Source organism: Athene noctua, chromosome 3, assembly GCF_965140245.1.
Source record: "Athene noctua chromosome 3, bAthNoc1.hap1.1, whole genome shotgun sequence".
Taxonomy (NCBI): Eukaryota; Metazoa; Chordata; class Aves; order Strigiformes; family Strigidae; genus Athene; species Athene noctua.
Genome location: NC_134039.1, coordinates 16,160,630 through 16,178,840, shown reverse-complemented (window position 1 = coordinate 16,178,840; position 18,211 = coordinate 16,160,630). Strand labels below are relative to the sequence as shown.

At 40.9% G+C, this 18,211-nt stretch overlaps 1 protein-coding gene across 5 annotated transcripts in view; it reads right to left on the bottom strand.

Annotated features, from left to right (window-relative positions):
• The window catches only part of DENND5B (DENN domain containing 5B), a 119,807-nt gene that overhangs the window by 65,140 nt on the left and 36,456 nt on the right, over positions 1-18,211 (bottom strand). For 2 of the 5 annotated variants that reach the window (XM_074902071.1, XM_074902072.1), the window contains exon 2: positions 6,156-6,221. The exons of the other annotated variants lie outside the window; for them this stretch is intronic. In XM_074902071.1, coding sequence (XP_074758172.1) covers positions 6,156-6,221 — 66 coding nt within the window. The remainder of the gene's footprint in view (positions 1-6,155; positions 6,222-18,211) is intronic. 5 annotated transcript variants of the gene reach the window in all.

Below are 18,211 nucleotides of genomic sequence, written 5' to 3'. Positions count from 1 at the left end.
TGTGTGAAGGTTAAACATTTATTTTTTCTACATCAGGTTTCAAGGACAGACTTTTTCCACACAAAGAATCCAGCAAGTGCAAAGAGGAAGACTGAAATTAGACTTCGAGCAGAAATGCATCTAGTTATCAGCATACAAATAGTGTATTTCACAGTGATATTGTTCATGGAGTTTCCACCGTTGGATAGCTTACATTATGCAGCACAGTAATCAAAAGAAGTTCTTAAAATCTATTAATTGTATTACCAACTACTACACTTTTCTCAGTTATCAGGTTGCTAATTTCAGGCTTTTTGCTTTAAAGACTACAAGTGGGTCTTTCCTGTTCAGTTCCTTTCTCACCTGAGACATGAGTGGAATGAAAGCCTTTAAGTTCACAACGTGAAATGTCTTTCACCAAACCCTACTTTGCACTCAAAGGCTCCTTTTGGGACATCTTAGTGTTACCTAGATACTTTAAAAAATATGTTACTGAAATAGAATTGGATCTCTTTTCTTAAAAAAAAAAAAAAAAAAAAAAGAATATTCCTCTTTACACTTAAAAGAGAACCAGTATTTCATTAAGGCTTTTAATGAGAGGTTATTTTCGATGAAAAAATAATCACTTGGCAAGCTCTAAGGGCAATCCATTGTACCTGCAGAAAAGTTGAACTACAAGTCACTAACCTCACTAACCCTTCTCTGACGACAACATGAACTGCAGGAGCATAATTTGTGCTTGCTGAGTTACATATGACAACTCAACCTTTGCACAGTTAGTGGCCTCTGAGTGATGTTGCAAAATTCACAGTTCAGCAGTTCTGAGGCCACAGCCATGTGGCACGTGCCCTTTGCTCCTTGCGAAGCACAGTCTGAAAGCTCAGAGTGAATTAATCCAAGGCAATTTCTGTACAAACTGATACTTGAGAGCAGAGCTGCTCCGTCTGCCTGGCAGAGCTTGGGATCTGCAGATAATTGCAGGGAACACAAGATGACGGAATAAAACACAGTGGTATTTCACAAGGTAAAAATTATCCAGGCAAAGTTTTAGGAGGGTTGAAAACCCTTTGTTGTGTGAAACCCTTAACACATCTTCAATGTGGAGGAGGGCAGAGCCTGCACTGCCTCTCAGGTGTGCAGTGCCAGGGATGTCCCAGTGGCACCTGCACAACAGAGGCAGTGGGGGAAGAGGAGGTGAAGGTCAGGCATTTCTGGCTGGTGTTGCACCTGCCCGCTTGGTGGGGAAGGGGAAGCAGAGGCTTACGGCGGAGCTCCCCTCCACGAGGATGTGTGCAGGCAGGTGGAAATTCCTTGAGATGCACGAGTCAGCTGTGGGACGACGGCAGCTTGCCCGGCTGTAAGAGCTGCTGCATCGAGTGGGCTCAGGAGCCAGATGCAGGAGAGCTAACCAGCTCTTCCAACAGCACTCACTTTCAAATACACTCAGAGAAAGAGTTTAAAACCTTTTCCTTCCCAAGACAACTTCAAAGATATGGGTATTGTTATACAATGGCTTATTTTAGCACAGGAGTTAGACACATTGCGGCTTTTTTTCTTCCTTAGCACTACCTCTGTCTCCCCTGATTTTGCCAGGTAACCTGAGGGAGAAAAGCAAATAAGCTTCTACAAGGATGTTTTGTGCTTGGGAGGAAAAAAAGTGCGAGGTGATGCAACGCTGCAGCCATATTTCCCAGGGCAGGAGTAAATGGAAATGGTAACATGTGGAGAGCTCTGGCAGGGGAATCCAACTTGCTTCTGGAATTGCTCAAGGCAAACCAGAAATCCAACAAAAGTGTATGTAACATAGAAATAAAGAAAACTGAATGCATCAGCTAAACTGCATCAAATTAAAAGACATGTCGGGGTTTAGCTGATTAGTTCATCACATGTGCCAGGTTGGATCAGACTTGCCACTAGCTGCTATGGCAATCCAGAGCACAAGCTCCATGAAGATCCTTCTCCATGCTCGGTTTACAAAGCTCAGAATGAAGTTCACAAAACCAGAGGCCATTACTCTATTACAGAACATGGCAGTAGAATAACCTCTTCTTTTGGTCCAGAAGTTCTTTGCAGAGACATTAGAGATAAAGATATAGTGTCATCCACCAATTCTTAAAATTTCACAATATAAAAATTTTCCTACAATTTTTTTTTTTTTTAATTTCACAAAATAAAAATTCCAACAAGCAAAGACAGCAAAAATTCTCTCTCCAGGTATGCACTTAAACATACTTGGCCACATTTTTAATTCTTAGTGTCAAACAGTAATTAATGTGCTTGTATACTCAAATAAATATGCATGAGGTTGTTTCCTAATTAGATCTCCAATCTTTCTCACATCTGACACTTTACCTTACAACTGAATTAACAGAAAGGCTTGATGCTAAATTTGTTTGGTTGCTTCCACTAAAAGTTCAGAGAGCATCTGGATGACTTCATTAAGTTCTCCACTGCTAAGAGCAAGCCATTGCTGCAGTCCAAATTTCTTTAAAGGTTTTCTTTTTCGTGACAAAAAATTCTACTGTAACCTGATGCTAATTGGGTAATTTGTCCGGTTCAGAGGCACTCATCACCTCTGCAGTTCTGCAGTCGAGACCTACCCAGGATCTTTGGGGGCCAGTTTTCCCCTCTACATTGTAGAGGTGTTGTAAAAACATTTTTGCTTGAAAAATAGCCCTCAGTGATGACAGTCAACAATAAATTGATTAATCATCTGGTATTAGCACATAACTGCAAATGGGACTCCAGTAGCAATGCACATTAATTCCGCATTTACTGTTTCTGGTGACTGTGTTCACTTAAAGGCACCAAAGAAATTGAAGCAGGCTTTGCCCAGTGCGCTGGACATGCTCAGGAGAGCCCCACTAGCTACACACCTAAGACATGTGGCATCTCAGGGAATGTGGCTCTGTGTTGTTTAGATTGAGTGGAACAGCAAACCACCCAACTTTTCACCTAAATAACTTCCACATGCACCCAGAAGCCTAAGCTTGTGGTGGAGCAGAGGGCAGCTGCTGCACAGTGCTAGGTGCTGTCTTGCCTTTAACCTGTCCTCTGGCGTTACAGCAGCACTGGCAGACTCTGGAAGCATGTCAGACTTCTCAGAGAGATTTGGGAAGCAGTACTGGAAGATTTCTCCATGGGACAATATCCCCCTTTCCTAGTAACCTCACCAAATAAAGGTGTACTTATTTCCGAGTTAGACCAAAATACATCACTGGTGATGTAAGAGCGAGGAAGGTCTTGACTTTTTGCTGTTCTTGTTATTGAATATCCATCACCTCATTTTCTATAACCACGTCCCCCAAATCTTGACAGGCAATAATACTCTGGCAGCATCTGAAACCAGTGGAGAAGGTTAAAGCATGTTTGCCAATAAACCACTGTAATAATGAAAAACTGAGGGTTTCAATCAATTTCTGGAAATCACCATAATTTGTATGCTGCTGCAAATACTCATGCAGTTGTTTAGACAACAGACACAAAAAAAGTTTTGTTTATGAAGCACAAGCATTGCTTTAAGAAATCCAGCTTCCCAAAACCAGCAGTAACAATCTCCTAGTAGGCTGACAACATGGATTTGTTTTATCCAGAAAAGTAAATGGCACAAATAACTTACCTTTGCAGAGTCTCTGCGGGGTTTGCATTTTACTACTCCAGTAGTTTTTTAAAAATATAGATTAAAGGTAAAACACACACAGAGAAAATACAATTATCTCAATTGGTGATCATGAGACAAAACAGAAGATACAAGAAATCACACTGGAGTGAATGAATCAGTCAACTAGATCGAAAGGACACGACATCACACTCTCCATATAAAGCTGCCTCCTGGGAAGCCAGGCAGGGTAAACTTTTAGAGAAGATATATAATTTAGGAAAGAAACCGTACAAGGATATGACAGAAAGCAGCCTGCATGTCAGGGTGAAATGTCATCATTTGGCCAAACTAGCAGGAAACACCTCGACTCTCACCAAAATGAGATGAGACAGCCAGCTCCACACTGACAAGCAGCTGGAAGAGAACCAGAGGGAGAAAAACCTTCTTGGCAAACATGAGGAAAGGGATCCGAACTAAAGGGTACCAGATATTATCAGCACTCAGCCTTGGTAGTTCTGAACTGCTGAGTCACATGTGGCAAATAAAATTTATTTAGCTGTTATTCTAGGCAAACTGGATTTTCATTAAACCTACTATGTACTTTTAAGTGCTTGCTTGCTAAGTTCCCAAACAGGATTAGCAAGGCACATTAAAAATGAAGCAAGTATCAAATGCAAACGGAATCCATATACTAAAATATTAATGGCCAGATAACAGTACTATGAATACAGACAGAAACATTGTATTTGATGCATGATACCCATTCATGCAAACAGTATCTCTCAGTGTAAGCTGCCTCTCAGAAGCAAATTAAAAATTTAGTTTTGAATGGAATCCTTTTGCTCTCAGGATGTTTAAGAAAAATAAATCATTCAAGAACTTTTCAAAATAGTTTAAAATGTGTCAGACCCAAGTTCCACTTCGATTGGATAGTATATCCTATGTAAAGGCACTTCTAAACAACTTGTACCTTCTCTTTAAGGCACTAATTTTTAAAGGGACATTTAGTTTCAAATTAAAAGCAAATTAAGTGATGGATGCTAGATCAAGAGAAAACATGCTAATTTAATTTCAAAAAGAAAAGTTTTCCCACAATTAGAAAATAAGCCTGATCTGTGTTTTGGATGAAGGATACCGTTGCTAAGGAAGTGTAGCTACAGTTGTGAGGTTGTCAGTCGTGATGGCCATCATATGAGTGATCATATTTAAAAATTTAGTGGACTTAAGGTTTAAGCAGATTTGTTAATTTATTATCACAGCTGTAGAGACAAAACAAAATATGTACCAAATAGGCAGAGGCATCCTCCACGCACACCCTCTGGCCCAGGGAATGCAAGCTATCTGTTGCTCCTTCCAAGCTCTGGAACGTAGACAGGAATGCTTGTGACCACAGAAATAAAAATATCTTTTATTCCTTTAGAGGAACAAACTGGGAGCATAACTATGCACAGTACTGCACCTCATGGTGACAACCTCTTTGATAGCTATTTCTAATTAAAAGCATTCAGCACATCCAGCTATGTTCTTTCCCTGCAGACTGAACATTATTAAGCTTATTGGATAACTGGATGACCCTGAACAAGAAGCAAGTAATATATAACGTGCAAGTAATATATAACGTGCAAGTGAGAAAACAACATGGGAAAAGGAATAATAGTGCTTGTCTGGGGAGCAACTAAGCTGTTAATTCTTAGGTTCAGGAACTAGTTAAAGCAGTGCAGGAACTGGGCTCTGCTGCTTTTCTTCTGTGCCTCACCAGGACACCAAGGTGGCAGTGATAGTCTTGTCAGAGTTCAAGGACATTAAGTCAAAGGCATGATTTCTGACCACTTATTTTCATAATCTTACAGTGGAAGAGGGAAATTATATGAAAATGAGGACTGGGACAAGGCAGACAAAACAGCTTTCAATCCAAAATTTTAAAATCTGAGTAGTCTGTGAGACGGTGGTGGCTTGTGGGGGCAGGGTCTAGCCTACCTCTTGCATGTCAATATGTAAAAGAATTGATGTATCATATTTAAGCAGGAAACCATAATGGGTTGTGTACCCTATCAATACATCTAAATGATTTGGCTTTTTTGGGGAGTGTATGTACCATTGTGGACTTCACTGCTATTTAAATCTAGACTGCAAAACATGGCTCCTTGAGGTGTTAGGAACCTTTGGGTCTCTGTAGCAGAAACTGGTGGAGTTGGACCTTCCAGTACCCTTTGTTCACAGATCTATATAACAAGCCTAGTTGGATTTCTGGATAAGTATCCTCTCATGTAGCCTCACACAAGATATTGTTCAGTTTTTATCAAGCACACATAGATCTAGCAGGTATATTGGTGCATATATGATATGACACCACTTGTGACATTTTGTTGGAGAGTGGAAGCACATCTGCCAAGAGAGATTCAAGAAATAGAATTTACCAGATATTGATTTAAATTAGGTAAAAGAATGAAAAAATCCAGGGATTTTGGTTTTGCTTTTGAATTCCAACCCTTAATTTGATTCAAGGGGATTTGAAAGATTAAAATAAAGAGATAGAGAGGGCCTAGTGATTGTTTTGTCCTTAACCCCTCTTTACCTGAGGTTTTGTCTGCAGTATCTGAGCTCTTGCCATGGAGATCTGCTTCTAGCCATTTGTACAAGACTACACAACATAACAAACAGAGATAAAAAAAGTAAGTATGAACAAAATGAAGATATATACAAAACTACTGGGGAAGGGAAAAAATGTGAAGCAGACTTTAAACACGCCCCCTTGCAACCTCTCTTCCCCCCACTACTGACAAAGGGTAAATCCACATGATAAATAAAACCTTCCATGACTGAATTATTATGAAGGTGTTGAATGCAATGAGAGACATTGTAGAAATACTTGTCAAAATTAGTAACAAGATTAAATTCTCAGTACTTCCAACAGCATACTGCCATACACCTTCCCTGTTATGAAAGATATCTTTGTTCATATATTGAGCCATTCCAGAGCCTGTGAAACTTAGGGGGAAAACCCACCAGTTCTTTAACTGTTGTTGAACTAAAGCCAAGAAGTATTATTTAGTATAATACTGTTAGCTATGTTGTTACACCTTCAATGCTCTACCGCATGCCATTTTCAGTACTTAGTGAAGTTACCCAATAGCTCTACTCATCATTGCTGTCTCATAATAGGGTGGTTTTAGACTAAAATTTGAATAAACTATGTTTAGAACTTGGATGAACAATTTAAATTTCTTCCAGTACCAGCAACCCCAGCAGGCACTTCTAACGGAAAAGCTTCCTGATAGTATGTCTGAGGTTTCTTCCAACTGGTTTGCTCATCTCTTGCAGGAAACCAAAAGTGTTTTCACAGATGCCATGTCATTCCTTTGTCAAAAAAGTCCCATTCATACACTACACAAAGCCATTATGCAATCCTCCTTAAGTTAAGTGTATTTTTATAAACCTGGAGTGTATATAAAAGCTGCAATATCACTGACCTGCCTGGTCATTCAGTTTCTAGGTGTAAATTTAGAGTATTTCCACCACAACCTTCTACTTGAGCTGTTAATCCAGGCATCAGTTCAGAGGACCCTGCCAAGGGTATATTTTCTGGGAAGACAGCCCTTGGCAGAGGGCACAGGAGTTCTTTCAACACAGATTTTTAGATGTGAATTTGTATTTTAGGTTAACTTTCTCATTTCTTTAGGAGGCACCTGAAGATAACCCACATTTAAATCTGCAGCATGATGTTTTTCCACTCCAGGTGTTTTAAGCTATTTCATTGTACTTTTGAGCTGTCTGAACTAAAAAGTTGCATAAATATTTAAATTAAAGGAAACAAACCAAACAATTGTCAAAGCTGGGACTCCCCTTGCTAATGGCCCATAGCAGCACTGCCTTTACAAGCCTCTTTGCCAGGCTGCCCTGGCAGTTCTCCCCAGAAGTCCTTTACAACTTTATGATTCAAAGAGAATTTGGCACCAAGCTTCCACACATAGCCACCACCTCTGCAATGGGAAATGTGAAAAGGAAAGACGTAACAACTTGTGAAGGGATGTGTAGCCAGGTGCACTGGGACAGTTTCTGGTTTTGCTACCCATTTCAGTATTTTGACCATTTATCATCATCAGTCATATGGCTAAACAGTCACATAAGTTATGTAAACACTCCTGCACAAGAAGCCAAATGGCAGATCACTGAAATACAGAGCTACAAACACTGTTGTACAGCCTAATTGTTTATGCAAACACAACATAATGGAATACGACTATTGCCACAAAGTAATTACACTTAGAAAAGGCTCAGTATTTCAAAATCCTTTAAAGAAGGAGATGTGTTCACCTAAAGAGTTATTGCACAAGCCTAAACAAAGAGAAGGCTCTAACATGAGTAATTTGCCATCACCCCTTCCTTCTGACCTTGATTAAAATTCTTATCTGCCTACAGAGTAACATTATACAGCACTAACACTGTCAGCTTCTTAAAATAACCCCAAGTCCCAGCTGCCAACAGACCACAGACATCCCACTACACTAGCAAACAAGCATGAATTATACCATCTCTTTTACATAAAATTTCATCATAATCTTATCAAATCCAAAAAGTCATGTCTTAAATTATGTCAGTTTGGGTGATTTTTTGCAGTGGGGTCAGGGGAGTTTAATAACCAGGTACCTGAGGTACAGTGCTCCTACGTGATTACCTTGGAATCTGTCCCAAAGGCTGGAACTTATTTAGCAGGAAACAGTGAAGCAGGTATAAAACTGGACCTATACTTATAAATATATGGAGTTATTTATGTGTCAGGACTTTATTTTCTCCAGAAATCAAGGTGTGTGGAATTCACTCATTCTGTTCGTACTGCTACACTGCCTTTCCAAGCATGGACTCCCAATTCACTGCTAGGCAGTATACGGAAAGTGTGCCCCAAAGATCCTTGGTCCATCCTGTTTATATACAGTAAGTAGCGTATTTTCTTTTTTATTGCATTTTTATATTCAAATATACTGTTAATTTAGAATACTTGCTATGGAATGAATTAGTGTTTTTACTAATAGAGAAAAAAATTGAGCAATAATTAAAAGTTCATTTAAATTTAAGTTTCATACATTATTATTCTTAAATTGCCTGCTAACCTTTTGGTTAGTTACATAGCAAATGAGCAGTGTACATAACCATACGAAACTGAAGGGTTTGAAATCCATCTCAGTTCCCAGAAGAACATTAACAATGGCAGAGTGAAAACTGTTCATGCAAGAGCAAGACACCAGCTCAGGTCCTTAAACACCACAGGATGCTAAAGCCTGTCTGGCGAGGGGATCCCTGGCTTTGGAGCAACAGGCACCTGACTGCAGGCTTGGGCTGAAGTGCCAAGGAAGTGAAGGCATTTTAGATGCCATCACATCCTCCGCAAAGTTTGGACAGCTTCTTGCTCGTCGCAATGCCCATTTCTCACTCCCTGTTTCAGGAGTTCACCTCCATCTGTGGACTGAATGCAGAAGGTGGCATCCAGCTGTGCCTTTCCCACAGCAGCTTGCATTTCCTACTCAAGAGCAGGATCAAGTTCAAACGTACCCAATTTCTGCATTAAAACATGATGCTGCACTCTCAGACTGGTTTTGGAAACAGGCACTCACAAACATATTTTTCAATTCAAATGAATCTTAAAGCAGGTTTTGTCCTCTTCTCCACCGGGACAGAGGTAGTACAAGAGTTGTCTCAAGATCTGCTTTATTACCGTTGGTATTTCTGGAGATGAGAAAAGGAAAAAAAACCAACCACAAAACCACAACAAAACCCCAACGAAAAACAACCCACAAACAACCAGAACTTGTCATCCTAAGAATCCCTGTACTACTACTGTTTAGGTTTGTGTGCAAGAATGCAGGAAAGAAAGGGGACTTTTCCAGTAAATTTTACTCTGGGGCTTTTTTAGTACAAGAACAAGCAGCTCTGTTTTTATAATTACAGTGCATCCAGTTATCTTTTAAAGCAGGCTTTATTAAGACAGATTTTTTTAAACCACTCTGCAATGCTCATAATACCATGCACCAGTATTAGTCTCCCTTGACTCATCAGGATGGCAAGTTTCAGGTGTTTTGTTACCTGAAGTTAGAAGTAGTTTCACCAAATCTGCTTTTATATAACAGCAGAGTGTGAATAAATTCATTGATAACACCTTCTGCCACCCTAATTAAGCTAGGCTTGTAAATCAGTACAAGAAAAGAAAGAAGCTTAATTTGGCCTGGACCATTTTCAGCACTAATCAACTTTGACATAAACAGAGCATGAAGATGCCCATACAGCAGCTCAGTCAGCTATGCCTGATTTGGGGTTTTGCTTTTTAGTGGCTTGCTTTCCACCCATCTCGCACAATCCTGAGGCCTTGCTCCCTGGACTTAGCACTGTTATGCTGCACAATAGATTTCTCGATTTCTCTGTTTAAAGAAAACCCTCGTTTTCTGATGTCCCCAAGAGCTGTCCTTTGGTGTGCTGAGCAACAAAGATGATCCAAAGGACTCGTGGTTGGTTTTTAATCAGTGCTCTCCAGAAGCACAGGCTGTAGTGACCAGAAGGAAGCTACCCTCACTTTCTGAAGGTTTTTATTCTTCAGACAGCACAATCCAACAACCCAACAGTGGCACTCAAGCTGGCTAATTAAAACACCCTGAGCAGGGACAGCCTCTTCAAGCTCCTCAAAGAGCCAGCACACACCTGCAAGATTTAGACAACTGGTTTTATCAGTGAGGCAAGAGGAGGATTTAGAGAGGGCAGACACAGAATTAGCTCCTCACTGTACCAAGTTACTTTTTAGATACCCTTTACGAGCAAAGGGTTACAGCAAGGCAATGCTCACTTGTTAGGCTGCAGCTGCTAAGCTCTATGAAAACTTAGTTAAATATGGTTTTGATGGGAAAAGCCTGGCAAAGAACTTTGTTTCTTGTAGTCAGGAAAGCTCTTTCATCAGCATAAAGTAGAAACACTCCCTTGTGTAGCAAAAACTGATTTTGTTTAGGGGTTTTTGAGAAACTGCTGTTCAAGCTGCTGCCAATAAATAATTGTCCTTATGACAGTCTCCGAGAGCCAGTCTTTCGGCTGTTTTCAAGAACTGAATTCTTTTAGAAGGAAAAAAGACAAAAACTTTCTGCAAGCTGAAAAGTCACAAGAATCTACAGGCAAGGCCTGAAGTTACCAGAGCTCCTGGATGGAGAAGGGTGGTGAGCAGAAATTAAGATGTGGGCAAATGAGGATCCAGTGCTCACAGTCATATTGGTCCTTAGAGCTCATACTTCCACCTAAGAGCTACCCAAAAATCCATTTCAATTTGGAGATAACACTCAGCTTCTTCAACACAGCTGTTACAATAATTGGAGATCAGTATATTGCTGCAAATGCTTCCACTATGGGCAAACCTACCATCGAAGGAACATGACATTTATACAACATGCTGGATGATGCAGTTCTTACTAACTTTTAAAAACCAACAATGGAATTCTGTCAATTAAAAGTGTTAGAACATTGTTAAGGGCAAAAAAATATCATCATATTGAAAGAAAGATCAGTTCTTGTTACTATTCAGTTAAAATACCTCTTCTGCCACGAATATCTTTGCAAGAACTTGCATGTCTTGGTCAACACCACATGCATTTAGAAACTGTTTGAAGAACGGGCTGCTGCCAGTGAATTTACATGAGAATTCATGAAGAAACTATCAGTGCACAGTAATTGCATATCTAAGCCACATGAAAAATATTCTCTATGCTTAAGTAAACCATGACTAGTTAGATACAGCTTTAGTTTTTTTCATTGCAGCAGAGCTCTATATATTTCAGATAAAGCATAAACAACTAGATTTATACTTTATCGGTGCTGACTGTTTTGTGGCCAGTTTCCAAGTCTACTGAAAATACAGAAACCTGAAACCAGGACTCAACTGCCATGTTACAGTAAAGTGTCAGGATTCAAATCCAAGACCAATACTAATTTCTGGATCTAAACTAGCGATGGAAAACTCAGAGCACAGCAGTGTTTCTACCATGCTTCTAGATTTAGTTCAGATCCCTAAAAAGGGGAGCCCAGAACAGAATCCTTTGGCTTCCCTTAAGGCCTTGGGAAGTATTAGGTGCCAAAGCATTTCTGTAAAGGTGGATCTGCATTGAGAAGACCAGAAAAATAATTGTCTCTGGGTTGAGCTTGCAAATGCCCCTGCACCTCAGACCTTTTCTTCCCTTGTCCCACTCATCCCCACAGATGTCTGAAAATGGAGGCGATTCTGCAAGTCTGGTTCTAACCTTCATGCCCCAAAAATACGACTTCAAGGCTTCTATCAAATTTCCTCTCCAGTGTAATTTAGGGTTGACTGCTGTCCAAACAACCCAGTCTCAAACCCTAGGATATACCTTCCACTGTCATAAACAAGATCTCTTAAAGAACACAGGTAAAGTCCCACGAAACAATCAAAAGGGGTCAGTGCAAAGGGCTCTATATCCTAGAAGCTTCTCCTTTGCCACAGTCCAGCAATGAAAACCAGTGGCTTGTCATCTCTTCCCTCAAATTTCCACTGTCACTACAGTAAAAATCCCTCTCTAGAGCAGCAGATACCTGTGCAAAAACAGTACATGTTTCAGGGATGTTTTTAGACCCTAAAGGTAAAATGACTGTGGAGAGACACAAAAGGGAACAGGCAACATTTCCTGGCTTGAAACAGTGTTGAAAAAAGAGCCAGTGGGACTCTGAAAGAGGAGCTGGAGAGACACACAAAAGAGTAAGAAATTGAAGTCCACTTTCATCCAAAGTGCATATTTTGCCCATTATTTTAGTGCCCTGCTAGTAGAGATGGAAGCAGCAGAGAACAGAGATCTAAATAACCTTTAAATTACTTGGCATTTAATCAAATGTTTCCTCTTCACCGCTAATCCGCTAATCTTCTAGTGCCTGGATCCCAGGTTGATTGGCATGCTAAAAATACGTAGGTAGAAGGCATGTAATTGCTGCTCTAGTTTTTAAATAAGCATGAGCTGTCACCGACTCAGAGAGGTTACTTCAAAAAGAAGGCATTTAGAGCCACCCCAAACAGACACAGAAGTCCTCCTGACCATTCCACTTAATTCCTGTTATTTCTGTATGAGATATGTTATAGTATTTTACACTTTCCTTTCACATAAAGGGGAATTTTATGGAGTTAAATAGAATGCTTCACATAATGGAGCAAGCCACACCATGCTGTTCTGAAGACCTCAGTAACTGTCTGAACATACATTAGAAATGGAGTGTTTCATACTGAGCAGATCAAGGCTGGATTAGGCACGGACCACAGCACAGATGAACGCACTTCAGTACCTACGGTCTCTGAGAGTGTACCAAGGTCTGGCAGGTCTCATAAATACAGGAAAGTGCATGCAAAAGGAAGTGGAATTAACAAAATGTATGGGTATAGCAACACAACTCTGAAAGCGATGGTGTTGTGGTGTGACAACGTGGGACAGCTAAATTTGAGCATCCTATTACAGAAAACAAGAGCATAATAATTTTGCATGGAGAAAGTTGTTATTTCTTCAAATCAAGACAAGAGAGAGTTGTTTATGGTGTGTAAGGATGGGTTTCAGTAGCCCCCGCTCACATTCCCTACAAAACATAAGCCTACCAACTAAAGAGCGTTAATTCTATGTAAAACAGAGCACATATATAACGTATTCACAATCATATACGTGTGCACACTCCCTCTCTCCCAAAGAGAGGGAACTGGCAGGAATGCTCCATTACAGGTTCAAAAGCTGTCCCCTGGGGCTCCTTCCAGCTCCACAAAGTGGCCTGAGCAACAATAGGGACAGTCCTTAAACCTGGAGACCAGCTGGCTCCTAATTCCTCACAGCACTGCAGCAGCGTCAGGAGTTCCTGCATCACTCCCACGGGATTAGAATTCCCATCTCAAATCAGACAGGATACACACATGCTGGATTAAAGAGACACAGGCATTTGCATATCTCTTCGGGGTTTGACAGGTTTCTGGTGATTTATTCTGCAACATACAAATACACCAAGAACATCCCTGATGGATACCTCCATCAAAGGTTAACAGGTCTCTGTGTGTTGCATTAAATATTTATATTAAGGAAGCAAATTTTTTTGGATACTTACATAGGAAGCACACACAAGAGGAAAGACCCAAACTATAAATAATTGTGACAACAAAATTATGCAGATCTCAGAAGTTGCACAGATGTTAGCAATAAGCTAAGCAGAGGATAGCTGAGCTCAAGTATTACTGGATATTTGCTTAAATAAAGCCTGCAGTTTTATTATCAGGCTAGAAAAACCCCTTCTTGTAAAGGACTGTAAAATGACTCACTAATATTAGATTACTACAGACTATAATGAATATTTCAAGGGCTTCCCACATATACAGCAAATCAGTCCAACAGGGCTGGTCTCCGAGTCATCACAAGAACAGACAGTGCATGTGGGGAACAGAATTCCCCTTTGAAATCAAAAAGACTATGTATGTACATGAGATTAAAGGAATCTGAGCACTCACAGACATCTTACAGCTGCAAATTCAAGGGTCATGAAAGAATTACAAAACATTCAAACTTCTAGCTAAGCTTATTTATAAGCCAAAACAACAAAGCTTCCAAAATACATTCCTTTTCCCTCTGAAGAAGGCTGCTTGCTAAAGTAGGATTCCACCCCAGGCTTTGAATTCAGCAAGGTTTATTCTCTATTTATACCAATATGACAGACTGAATGCAACTTATTTTAATACAGAAATATGAAACTTCAACTTGAATCTATTTTGTGGCATCAGAGTATCAATTTATAAACAGCCTGAGGAACTGTGTGTTTTGGTGGTACTTCTGGTTAATCCTTTCCCAAATTAATCCTTCCCCAAAGAAACATACTTTTGCCACCTGTCCCAGAGATCTGAACTCTTTGGTGTGTTTATCCAGGTGTCTCCCTCACCTTTTCTGCTTCCTTTCTTGTACTGGTGCTTTCCAGCTAAGCTGGTTTAGGCTTCAGGTTAGTGCTGAGCCTGTTTAATTCAGGTCAGTAACACTGTCCGCTTTGCAGTGAGGGTGGAGGATGCACTTGTAACAATCCTGCAACAGCAGTATTCCACATCACCTTCCCACCTCTCCATCGCTTCCTCCAAAGCCTAAAGAGAAAATGGATTTCGATGCAGCCCACAGGGGTAGATCTTGAACAGCTGACTTAATGGCAGCAAAACCTGTCCCATATAGGAACAGTTCCTTCTCCAGTTTAGATCAAAGTGCAGTCGCCCTACCCAAATGATAACACACAGACCCACATGACTCTGCAATAGTCATCCAGGTGGACTCTGACAGAGGTTTCCACTTTCTTAGGCAAACGACAACATTGCTTCATCTCCCTGAACTGTCAGGGCATGTTGAAGAAGCCATGCAATCAACATTGTCTAAAATAACGTAAGTTTCCTAAGCCTTTTTAGTTCTGCTTTGAAAATATACTTAATCACAACCTTGTGTCAACCTGTAGAAGCAGAAGTATTTATTTCAATACATGTTCTGTCCTGACAGAAGGTCAGTTTTTCCCTTTCCCTAACCTTTCTTTTACTTAATATTTTGAAAATTGTGCTCTATTGAGAAAGATTGTATGTTATGTGATTGCAGCTCAGTAAGCAAGCTACAGCAGAAGTGTATTCCAATCACAAAACATCACAAAGCTTTACAAAGGTGCCCAACAGAAAACTTCTGCAGTGGCTTCTAAGAACAACCTACACCTGTAACTAGAAAAAAAGGGGGGAGAAAATTACGCGAGTTCCTCTGCAGCTTTAACCTCAGTGGCTACAATAGAAAAAAGCTGCAGTGGATTATTTCTTAACATCAAGCTTCTATCACCTCAGCCCCAGACAATTCCCAGGTTGTAACTTGGTCATTGCTACTCATCTGCTGCCTGGCCTTTGGCCACAGATCAGGTGCTCCACAAAGCCACTGAGACCCAGCAAGCTACAGTGATGCTTCGGGAACCACAAGCAGCTCCCAGCTCCTCCTCTCACCTCTCCTTATTCCCAGGCCAGCATCCAAGTTTTGGTTCACCAGCTCAGGAATTTCCAGTGGGGAACCCACACAGGAGAGCTGAGCCAGCTGAAGGATAGCTGGGGGAGGGATGAAAAATAGAGGAGAAAGCACTGCTTTCCACTCCCAAGCTGGATTTGTCTCTCCATCCAGTTTATCACATGTGTACAAAAACTGTAGGAGGGTGGGAAACAGTACGTGAAGGAGAGCAGGAGGAATGAGGACTGCACACACTAGCACTACTACCCAGAACAAGGGCATACATTAAAAGTCCAACAAAACCCACAATGTCTCAAACTGAAAAAAAAACAAGCTGCGCATCTATAAAATGAATTTACAAGCACCAGCCCGTCTAGCTCAAAAAGAGTACAGGTAAAGCTAGGCAATACAATAGTAGTGCACCATGGCAAGAAGCATAAAAGCTCATATGTGTGTATTTTTATATATATATATATATATATACACGATTTTAAGCAGAAGAAAAGCTTTTGATTACAGCTTCTTTTCCAAGCATTATTCAGAAAACAAAACTCCCCAGTCAGATCACAAACTGGGAAATCACTGCACCTCCAGACATTTCAAGTCTAAGCTCTCCCTTTCTTCAAACCCCTGGTCTTATGCAAGCTGGACACATACAAAACTTGAAACCCACAAATGGTCCTTAAGATAGAGAAAGGAGCTGGACCAGGTCAAATTTTCCTAAAGAGCCCTTCTCCTCGAAGATGAATAATTAATTCCTTGACAACCAGAGCAGCTCTGCACCTCTCACAGGATGCCCTGAGGCAGAAGAGGCAGCAATGCACTGCAGGATACTTCAGCTCCTCCAAGACCAGCTCAGGAGTTGCTGCAAGGTAAACTTGAGCTGTGAAAAAGGGGATTTTCCATCAGGGACATCACGCAGACATGCTCCACAGCATTTCAGCCCTGTTATAGCTAACTGTTCCTTTACATCCTCAGCTTTAGAATATCAAGGTGCCTTTCTGGTCTGTAAGGCAGACCTTTTCCCGTCTTAGAAATGCTACCTGTTTTTCCCTCTCCCATCTTCTTACAATTTCAAAAAGGTCACCAAATGCAAAAATCCCCTTCCAGTAGACAATCATGACATTTGGAGTTTTGTAAGGTTGTAAGGGGGGGGGGGGGGGGGGGGGATAGGAAAACAAAACCTCACAAAACTAAGAAGCACTTGGTTTAACATTACATGGGGAATCTCCATCAGAGTGTTAGAAATCAACAAACAGATCTGGAGAGGAGGGGGGTCCTGGACGTAACAATCAAGCAGGAGAGCATAGGTAAGCAGGTAGGGCCTCAGACCACAGCACTAGCCATCGCAGGGAGCATCAAATCCCTTGCACATTTGTGGGTAGGGGATCTGTTCAAACATATTGGCAGAGTCTTGCCACTCTTTCCTGAAACCTGGTTTGTCATCATCAAGGTAGGAGTGAAATTCTTCCAGCATCCCTTTAGCTGCCATCTGTGCTTCCACAGGGAGGGGGCTCAAACTTGTCAAATGCCTCAAATTAAAAAACAAACCTCTTGAACTAGAAATGGCAAGAGGTGGCAACTTCAGGGTAACAGCCTGAAGCCACTGGCCATCAGCAGAGCACACTGCATATGATTAAGCATGAAAAATAATCCCCCAGAATCCAAGTGCAACAACTGCTTTGGGGAAAGTAATTTTTGAAGATCCAGAGACTAACAGAGAGACTCTGAAAAAGCAGTAACTTGTTTAGGTAAAAATACCAATCTTTAAGAATAGAAGATAAAAGGAGGGTTGGGTTACTGCAAATCTAATTTCTGTTACTGGCTATCTCTCTTTTAAACAGCTATTTTCAGTCACTTTTGTCAAGAGAGAATGAGACATATCATTAACATGAACATGGCAGGTAAGAAGATGGCTAGGGAAAAGGAAAAGAAGAAACCTGCTCAGCACTGCACAATCCAGTTTGCCCCACAGCGTGGGAGGTGAGAGTACAAGGGACCAGATCCTTCCCTGTCTGCTCTGACCACCCAGGTTTCTCTCACCCAGGACTGGCAAAAATACCCCAAAACACTACCACAAAAAAAAAAAAAAAAAAAAAAAAAAAAAAAATCATCGGAGATACCAAAGTTGGAAGAGTTGGAGAGCATCATAAATATTTTCCATACACACGGGACCACCAATGATTTCAGTGACTATTCACGGATGTGCATTGGAGACTCCTTTGAAAGCCCATCCACTTCTGTTAGTGCCTAGCTGGATATCAAGTTTTCAGAAAATTAATTTTTTTTTGTTTGGTTGGGGTTTTTTAAACCTTTTACTCTCGCTTACAAGTATCCCCCAAATCATGTCACTTCCCTTTAGGGAAGCCATGTTTCAGAAGGCACTGCTGGTAGCTGATACTCTTCTGCCTAATTAATAACCTCACACCCCCTAAATGCTCCACACCATCAGACGCCACCCGAGGAGACCTCCATGGAGAGGCATTCAGGCTTTACAGGAGCTTTGGTAACACAGTGTTATATCTTGTCACACCCCCATGCCCGAAGCAGCCAGAGTCTTGCCAAGATCCCCACCAGTGCTATCTCTCATATGAGTAATCACAAGGGAAGGCTGGGGACTTCGGTCCCT